The following is a 10,014-nucleotide window of genomic DNA, read 5'->3' as shown; positions in this document are numbered from 1 at the left end:
AGGTGGTTTAGCCAATCACAACACACTGGGCTAGCTAACCAATCAGAGCCCATCGCCTATTTCTGAGGGAGGGACTTCATAAAAGAAGGAAATGATCAGCGAGTTTCTCAGAGAAGGGACAGAGCGGTGTGGAATAAAGGTAAATTATGTGAAAAATAATGCGTTTTTAAAAAAACGAAGCATTAACACATGTTAGACTGCACCCCATAAACAAAATCAAGCCTAGAAAAAAACCACTGAGCCACCCCTTTAAGGTAATGCGCCTCGAAATGTTTATGTCTGCACTAATAATTTCACTTCAGACTCCTTTGTGAATGTCATGTCATTATAGTGCTTAGCGATTTAACCATATTTGTGTGCGTACGTTATCTAAGTATTTTAATTGATCAGCGGCGCGCTTGTGAGATTAGTTCGTGCCACTATCCGTTCGGTAGCTCTGTAACATTGAGCCGTTTCTTCCCACTTTCATTTCATTTGGCTTCCCATATGTACGGCTGAACACCGGTTCTCTCGCTTTGTCATGTTGCTTCTACCGGCTGTTTATTGCAGAGAGAAGTATACGCAACACCCTCTTCTGGAGACAGGAATATGCAGCTCATTTGCATTTAAAGTGAAGCACACCAAACCAGCTGTTTAAAAAAAAAAAAAAAAAAACACCCCAAAAATGACATTTTCCAGCTGTTATAATAAATGATCTGTGGGGTATTTTGAGCTGAAACTTCACAGACACATTATGGGGACACCCAAGACCAATATAACATCTTGTAAAAAGGGGCATAATATGTGCCCTTTAACTCTTAAACCACTTACCAGTATGCAAACTTATATGTGTAGAGTACTATATATAAAAACCACAAAACCAAGCACAAAACCAATAAGTATTATCCAGAATTGTGAGTGATTATGAACTAAATAGTGCTTGGCTAAATAAATATTATTGCCTTACCTCAGTGTTTCCAGTTGGCAGTAATAATTCTCCAGTCCACTAGAGAGCATCTGTACTCCTGAATCTTCTACTTTATTCCCAGACAGATCCAGTTCTCTCAGGTGTGAGGGGTCTGATGTCAGAGCTGAAGCCAGAGCAGCATAACCTTCATCTGTGACACCACAATTCACCAACCTACAGAAAAACAAAGCACAATCTCCAATTGTTCAGTTCAAGACACAGACCTGTGATGCTGACCTCCTAGAATAACTTAAAATAAAAACAATTAAAATAACAATTAAAATCTTACTTAAATGTTGCAAGTTTAGATAGATGACTCTCTGGTCCAGCAAAAAGAAGCTTGACTCCAGAATCTCCTAGTTTATTTTCAGACAGATCCAGCTCTCTCAAATTTGAGAAGTTTAATATCAGAGGATAGGCCAGTGAAACACAATCTTCATCTGTGAGATCACAGTCATTCAATCTGGAGAGAAAAATTACACTTTTCCTTTTCTCAGCATGACAAACATGTCCTCATAGTTGTAGACAGTATTCCATAAGGACTAAGGATAAGCTTCCTTATTTCTTAGAGTTAAGAAGGAACATCCTGATCAAAGTGGGATTACAGTCTAACATTGTGCATGCTTAGGTGTCACAATCATTAAAAAAAAAAATAAGAGTGTACTAAAACTAAAAAAAATATGTCTTTTGAGACCCAATTCAGTTGCAAGACTCAGAGCAATGATCTTACTTCAGTGTCTCCAGTTTACAGTAAGGATTCTCCAGTGCATCGGAGAGTAGCTTTATTCCTAAATTTCCAAGTTTATTCCCAGACAGATCCAGGTTTCTAAAGTGCGAGGGGTTTGATCTCAGAGCTGATACTAGTGCAACACAGCCGTTATCTGTAATATCACAACTCACCAACCTGCAGAGAAAACAATAACACATTGTTCACTTTTTCACTGTTGTCTTTCACAGATTAAAGTTGCTTTGCTCTAACTACAATACTGAATGTGACTAGCTTCTATTTGACACTCAAATTCATCTTACTTCAGTTTCAGTTTAATGTATATATATAGCACATTTAAAAACGACGGAGCCGACCAAAGTGCTGCACAAAGAAGTAGAATTAAGCCAATAACCATAACAAATTTACAATAAAAAGGTGACAGAAATAATACACAACACTAAATATACACACAATAAAACTATATACAGCAGTTACTCCAGCCCATACTCAAGTGTTCCAAGTTTACAGTAAGGGATCTCCAGTGCAGCAGAGAGCATCTGTACTCCAAAGTCTCCTACTTTATTTCCAGACAGATCCAGCTCTATCAGGTGTGAGGGGTTTGATCTCAGAGCTGAGGCAAGAGCTGCACAACCTTCCTCTGTGATACCACAATCTTTTAATCTGAAGAACAGCAACATGCCATCACTCCATTTAGGACACACTCATTTCAGAAGATTTTGAAGAAACCACTCATTAGTATGTCACTATAGTTTATAAAACCTATTGTAATAATTTACCATACACTCTAAAAAATGCTGGGTTAAAAAGGGACAAACCCAGCTATTGGGTTGTTTTGACCCAGCGGTTGGGTTGTTTTGAACCCAGCCGCTGGGTCAAAACAACCCAATAGCTGGGTTTGTCCCTTTTTAACCCAGCATTTTTTAGAGTGTACAAGGACCACAATCTAGATATAATAAAAATGTAAGAAAAAAATGTTGATGCTAGTATAGATTAATTTCATCACTCAAAGAGATGATCTTACTTCAATGTTTCCAGTTTCCAGTAAGGATTTTCCATTGCAGCAGAGAGCAGCATCATATCTAAGTAACTTAGGTTATTCTTTGACAGATCCAGTTCTCTCAGATGTGAGGGGTTTGATCTCAGAGCTGATACCAGAGCAGCACAGCCTTCATCTGTGCAACTACAGCTCACCAATCTGCAGAAAAAAACAACAACACACTTTTTTCCTTCAAGACACACTGATCTTTGAAGCTGTGACCCTCCAGTGGCTGCCCAAAATCACAAACAAAATACACACTGCTGTTCAAATTGGATTTTTAAAAAATTTTTTTTTACATATTTTGAGATTTTCTTGGACTTAATTTTTTCCATCTCAAGTTTGCAACTTCAATTCATGATCTTACTTCAATGCTTCCAGTTTCAAGCAAGGTTTCCCCATTACAGCAAAGAGCAGCATTGTATGAAAATAACTTAAGCTATTCTCAGACAGATCCAGCTCTCTCAGGTGTGAGGAGTTTGATCCCAGAGCTGAAGCCAGTGCAGCACAACCTCCCTCTGTTAAACCACAACTCAACAACCTGCAGAGAAAAAAATAAAAAAAGAATAAGAAACAGTACACGTTGCTACAGGGTCATAATCAAAATAGACATCATGTTTATATATTGACATTAGAATGATATAGGGTTTCTCAAAGGTTGAACATTTTTGCTTAAATTATTACACGTGGTCCACCAAATGTTGAATATGTCATCACATCCTTGCTTTTTAGTTCAAGATATCATAGGCAGTGCAGGGGCGAGTTTCTGGGCTTAAGTCTTCAGTGTTTTTTGTTTGTTTGTTTTTCATTTTTTTTGATACTCAAAATCTTTAAAAAGATCTTACTTTAATTTCTCCAGTTTGCATGAAGGATTCTTCAGTCCAGCAGAGAGCATTATCATTTCTAAATCATTTAGGCTATTCTGTGACAGGTCCAGTTCTCTCAGGTGTGAGGTGTTTGATGCCAGAGCTGAAGCCAGAGCAGCACAGCCTTCATTTGTTACACCACAACCAATCAACCTGCAGAGAGTAAAATGACATGCTCCTCATTGTCACTTCCATATCAGATAAAACAATAACCTTACACAACATTTTAGTATGTTCCCATAGATGCAACTAGATTCTTAAAAAAGATCCAGAAATCACTTTACAAGATTAATGCATATTTCATTGTAGTGGTTAACCATTATATATCAGCATTGTCCATTAGTTTTCCTGTTTGGTGCGTTTTTTTTTTTTTTTTTGTGATGGTGATGAGTTGTTTTTAACAATTTATTTCTTTGTGGAAAAAATACAGGATAATAAAACAGAATCAAGTTGCTATATAAATCTGTATTTTAAGTTAAAATATTTTTTTTATTCTAAATTATTTCAGTACATAGTAGAATAAAAAAAAAAACTTTTTAAAAAACAATGAAATATAAAAATTAGTGATGGGCAATGATTAATCACATCCAAAATAAAAGTTGTTGTGCACATAATATATGTGTGTGCTCTGTGTATATTTATTATGTATATGTAAATACACACACACATGTATATATTTAAGAAAATGTTATGTTTATATATTAAATATATTTATATATGATATGAATATAAATACATACATGCAAATACATGTAAATATTTTCAAAATATATGTGCCTTTATATATAGATAATAAATATACACAGTATACACATTTGGATGCGATTAATCGCGATTAATCGTTGCCCATCACTAATAAAAATTAATTTCAGCAATGCTGTGCATGTGTAATCTTTAAATTAAAACGAGTGATATCACATCTGCTTTATATTTACAATATATCAGTCACCATGATCTCTAAAATATCAGCTAACAACAATTTCACTGTAGTTTGGCTTCACAAACAAACAAATACATTTTATTCTTTTTGAGAACCAGATTATTTGCAACAACAATTCAACGTATCACGGTTTTAAAGATCTGAGTGGTCTTACTTAAGTGTTCCAAGTTCAGACAAATTATTTGCGAGTCCAGCAGAAAGCAACATAACTCCTAAATCTTCTAGTTTATTTCCAGACAGATCAAGTTCTCTCAGATGTGAGAGGTTTGATGTCAGAGCAGAAGCCAGAGCACCACAACCTTCATATGTGATACCACAATCATTTAACCTGCAAAACAAAAATATCACACGATTGAACCTTCAGGAACTGCAGTACAACCTGAAATCTAGAACTGATAAAGTTGGCATTTCACGGTCATTTGACTTCAAAAGACAGAGAGAGAACCTGATGATTTACCTCAATTTTTCACCATTGCACCAGAGAGCAGATTTACTCCTGTGAATCCTAGATAACACGTCAGATCCATTTGTGTCAGTTCTGACGGCTTTGAGAAATCACTGATAACACACTTCTCCCTCTCTCTGAAGGTAGTTCGACCCACTTGTCAAAAGCACGGATACATTTGATTAAACACTCAAATGCAACAACAACGTGTCAGCTCTTATGTACCCTATTCATGAGTGCATTTACGCAGCAGTAAACCATTACTGATATAGCTAGCCTACATAGAATGATGCTTAGTGTAACAATGTCTTAAAACAGCCAATATTCAAATTAAGTAAAATGTTTCAGCGATTTATATAAACGTAATCCTTTACAGAGTCACGTTTAATTAAATTAATCTGTAACAAAAAACAGACGTATCCCATCGATTCTCTGAACTAAGTTTCGTTCTTCGAACTGCGAGAGGACGCAGTGTCTTGTTCCCTACTCAGGGAACCATGGTTACATAAGTAACCTGAGACGTTTTCGATTACTGTTCGTTTACAAGAGGCTGGCATCATTTTCCTCTTGCAAGTTGCCCCACATACCTCAGTTTGGTCTAAATAAAGATGACATGCATGCAGTAATACATACGTTTACAGGCAATTCCACAGGATAATGACACACGTAGTGTAACACGATCGTTGCCAGCCGTTGGGTAGGCTGTATCACGAATTACCCAATGCCATGGTATTGTGCTATTCACCTTGATTCCTGTAGGAGGCGTTGTTTTGATCATTCTAGAGTGCGGCAGAAGACAAGGATTTCCAAAATTCATATAACAAATTTACAACTATTGCTGTGCCTCTGTCAAATCACACAGTTTATATTAATAAACAGAATGTTGATATAATGTCAAAATCATTTCACAATTCAAATAAATCAACGTGATTCATAATTTTAAACATTGCTGATTACATAATCTAAATATTCTAAATAACTTTTTTTTTCTGTTGTGCAGGTATTGCTCACAAGGATTCTGTCTCTGAAGAGCTAAAGAACGAGGTGAGAGTGCTGGATGTGGACACTTTGACTATGAAAAGAAGGGGGAATTTTCAACATATTTTATGCATACCAAGTCTTTTCTATAGGTTTTATTCAGTGGACTACACTGCAAGATGTTGTGCTTTCTCTTCAAATAATTTACTGTAACGTTAAGTGGTTTTCCAAAAGATTTGTAAACAGTTCCCAGTCATTTGAAATTAAAGCAGAAATGTAAACTGTCAAAGTCACAATGTCGAAGAAAAATATATACACATTTTAAATAAACTGTACAATCATAATACCTTTAACAACAAACAACCATTTAATCATTAGCAGCCTTTTGTTCATTATAAATTAAATTCACTATACTTCCACAATATGTCTAAAATAGTCTGAATGAATGGCAGATGAAAATCTAATTAATTATTTATCTTTTTTTAATATAATACATTTTTAATTTGTGCTTTTTGCATTAACTAAAGTTTATCCATGGCTCTAAATTTAGTTAAATGTATTATGTTTATTCCAGGGTTTGTGTTGTTATTGTTTTGAGAATTTGTATGGTTTTGTTTCTCCTTTTTTTGTTTTAGTGGTGCTGGCCACCTATTATAAATTCAGTGTATGTCTTATCTAGTGAGTCTTGTGATGTAATGTATCCTGGAAAGGTGGTACAATATGGATTGCCCTCAATAAATGAAAAGACTTTAGTATAATGGTTTGTTTTAATTCTTTTAAAAAAGAACGCACTGGTGAGCTCAGCAACATAAAAAGGCCTCAAGTGAAGAACACTCTCCAAAAGGTGCACTGGGTTACTGGTGTTTACTGATGACTTGACAGAGGACAGAAGCAGCTGGATGAATTCTGAAGTGTATAGGGATATACTCTCTGCCCAGATTCAGTCAAATGCAGCAAGGTTAAATTGGAAGGCGCTTCATAGTACAAGTGGACAATGACCCAAAACATACTGCAAAAGCAACCCAGGAGTTTTTGAAGTTAAGAAAGAGGAATATTCTGCAATGGCCAAGTCAATTTCCTGATTTCAACCTGATTGAGCAAGCATTTCACTGTAGACAAAACTAAAGACCGAAAGACCAACAAACAAAAACAAACAACAACTGAAGTCAGCTGCAGTAAAGGCCTGGCAAAGCATCACAAAGGAGGAAACCCAGTCTCCGGTGATGTTCATGAGTTGCAGACTTAAGGCAGTCATTGCCTGCAAAGGATTCTCAAAAAAATATTAAAAATTAACATTTTATTTATGATTATATTTATTTGTCCAATTACATTTGAGCCCCTGAAAATGGGGGGACTGTGTATATAAATGGTTGTAATTCCTAAGCATTTTATTTAATATTTTTGATCAACCCCTTGAATTAAAGCTTAACGTCTGCACCTTAATTTCATCTTTATTGTTTCATTTTAATTCTGGTGGCATACAGAGCCGAAATTATGAAAATTGTGTCGTATGAATGACACGTAAAATGATCTTACCAAAGTGCTTCCAGTTTGGAGTGAGGATTCTTAATTTTAGAACAGAGGTGTTTAATTCCAGAGTCTCCAAATTTATTTTCTGATAAATTCAGCTCTCTCAAACATGAGTTGTCTGAACTCAGAGCTAAAGCAAGATCAGCACAATCTTCATCTGTGAGACCACAGTCTATCAGCCTGCAATTGATTGTAAATACAACAATGACACACTCTTCATGCTTTCTGTTCAAGGTATACAGGATGATATCTTAAAATGTATAAAATACCTTTAAATAAATAATGGTTTGTGAAACAGTGATGTATAAGACTAGATAATGCAATACCTAAGTAATTCCAGTTTACAGTGAGGATTGTCTAGAGCAAGAGAGAACAGCCTTCTTCCTGAATCTCCTATATTATTATGAGACAGATCAAGTTCTCTCAGGTGTGAGGGGTTTGATCTGAGAGCTGAAGCCAGAGCAGCACAACCTTCATCTGTGATTCCACAATCATGCAGCCTGCAGGGAAAACAACGATGAATCCTTTACTGCCATAGCAATAAAACTGGTAATTTACCATACATAAAAAAAAGACATTCTATTATGAGTACTTGTACACAGGGCTGTAGCTGGGGTTTGTGGGGCCCCAGTGCAGGTTGTACCAGTGGGCCCTGTTTGATATTGTTTAATTTGTATGTTCGTTCTATTTATCTATTTGTGCTATTTACACAATGTTTAAGTTTTTTCAAGTTTGTAGGTGTCCAGGTACAGAAACTGAATAATCAAATGTGAAATAGCACTGCATAGTCTTCACTGTAAAAAATTAAATATACAGTCAAACCAAAAATTATTCAGACACCTTCAACATTTCTCACATTATCACAGTTTATTTGCTATAGTTTAGAAAATGATAATAAAATATGACAAGAACTCGGAGTTAAACTGTCAGAACAAATTCAGCTTGATAATGTCAGGTAACTTTGATAGAAAGGTAATGGATTACAATCAACCAAAAATTCAGACAACTGTTAGTATGACAATATTTACACAACTATCAATACTTTGTTGACCAATTACCAAGCAATGCTTCATTTTGTTCAGTCTGTGGTGTAAAAAGGTCGCATTAGCAATTAAAGAAAAAAAACACTTAAGCAAAAATACAGGTCAAAGTGTCTGAATAATTTTTGGTCCCAAATTTTGTATCAGTTTTACCAGTAGTTCACTGTATGAAGAATTTTTGGGTATAAAATGTCACAGTTTACTTTATTTTGCAATACTCACTTACATGAACTACATAGTGTCCTGCACTATACTGTATAACAACTATAGTTGACTGTGGATTAATTCTTGTTAAAACTTCAAAGTAATTCAGTCAAGAGCAGTGAGTGATTTTCTTTCTTTTATTTTCTTGGATTAACATTACAGCAGCTAGTAAATTATGCTCGGTCACTTTAAGAGACAATGCATCCATTATAATGATACGCATCCGATTTCTTTCTCCACTGTTTACTTTCACTTTAGACATAACCGACAGGTTTTTCGAGGAGACTCTCCAAGACGGGTATTTTGACACTTTTGTATGTATTTGTCGGTACAAGAGCAAGAAGAGGCAAATTCGGTGTTCAAGCGCTTTGAGACGCGTCTCTCTGCGTGCGCCCTGTGCGCACAGAACACCGCGCGCGGTTGCTGAATTTGTCTCTTTCACATCTTTTTCTGTTTGCATGTTTGGTATTTGTTCGTGCAGGTGCAGGAGGACGCGAAGGAGAGCTCGTTTCGGTGTTGCTGTCCGTGAGACGCGGCTCACCGAACACGGCGCGCGAGTACTCAGTTGAGTTTTTCTGCGTCTTGTGTTTGAATGCTTTAAACTCTTTTGAATGTTTAAATAGGCAAGGCTTAAAAACACATGCAAATGATAAGCTTTCCAGAACGATGCGCAGCAGTAGCCCGTCAACTGTCCTTGAGTGTCCTTTTAGGCTGGCCTCAGCCAGTCGTTTGAGATCGCCGGGGGCCCCCCTCAGCTGTGGGCCCCCATAATCGTCACCACATTTCACCCCACTAGCGACGGCCCTGCTTGTACAATATATGGTGAAGAATGTTGATGAAGAAAGAAGATGATTCTTACAGTAATATAACAACATGTTAACTCCCTGACTCCTAAAATTACTTTTCATCAAATAAAGATGACAAAAACAAAACAAAAATCTAGTTAGCAGAACAAATTTAGCTCTGAGAAAATCTCTAGCAAAATTTGTTTTCAGATGCAACATTTTAAATGTGGCTCAAGTGTTCTGAAGTGAAGTTTCTGAAATATTGTGCTGTATAAATCGAAATTGTTCTCACTGTTTAAGTAAATGATATAGGCTTCCTTAATAGGCACCATGTCATATGTAAAAGAAAACTCTTACCACAGAGTTTCCAGTTTGGAGCAAGGATTTTTAAAATCAGTGTTCATTATAGAGTTGATTCTTTTCTGAATGTGCGTGAATTGCATACACTTGTGTAAGAAACATACATATGACAAAATATGACAGAATATTAGAGGACAGAATTAAAAATGTTCTA

The 10,014-nt window shown here is 36.0% G+C and overlaps 1 protein-coding gene across 1 annotated transcript in view; it reads right to left on the bottom strand.

Annotated features, from left to right (window-relative positions):
* LOC107704736 (NACHT, LRR and PYD domains-containing protein 12-like) overlaps nucleotides 1-10,014 on the bottom strand; it is a 23,978-nt gene that overhangs the window by 7,804 nt on the left and 6,160 nt on the right. The window contains exons 7-14 of the mRNA XM_016507726.1: nucleotides 7,798-7,971; nucleotides 7,478-7,651; nucleotides 3,558-3,731; nucleotides 2,698-2,871; nucleotides 2,163-2,336; nucleotides 1,677-1,850; nucleotides 1,236-1,409; nucleotides 947-1,120 (exon numbers count right to left, since the gene is read on the bottom strand). Coding sequence (XP_016363212.1) covers nucleotides 947-1,120; nucleotides 1,236-1,409; nucleotides 1,677-1,850; nucleotides 2,163-2,336; nucleotides 2,698-2,871; nucleotides 3,558-3,731; nucleotides 7,478-7,651; nucleotides 7,798-7,971 — 1,392 coding nt within the window. The remainder of the gene's footprint in view (nucleotides 1-946; nucleotides 1,121-1,235; nucleotides 1,410-1,676; nucleotides 1,851-2,162; nucleotides 2,337-2,697; nucleotides 2,872-3,557; nucleotides 3,732-7,477; nucleotides 7,652-7,797; nucleotides 7,972-10,014) is intronic.

The sequence above is a fragment of the Sinocyclocheilus anshuiensis genome, unplaced genomic scaffold, assembly GCF_001515605.1.
Source record: "Sinocyclocheilus anshuiensis isolate Anshui unplaced genomic scaffold, SAMN03320099.WGS_v1.1 scaffold758, whole genome shotgun sequence".
Taxonomy (NCBI): domain Eukaryota; kingdom Metazoa; phylum Chordata; class Actinopteri; order Cypriniformes; family Cyprinidae; genus Sinocyclocheilus; species Sinocyclocheilus anshuiensis.
This window is presented reverse-complemented; position numbering and strand designations above follow the sequence as displayed.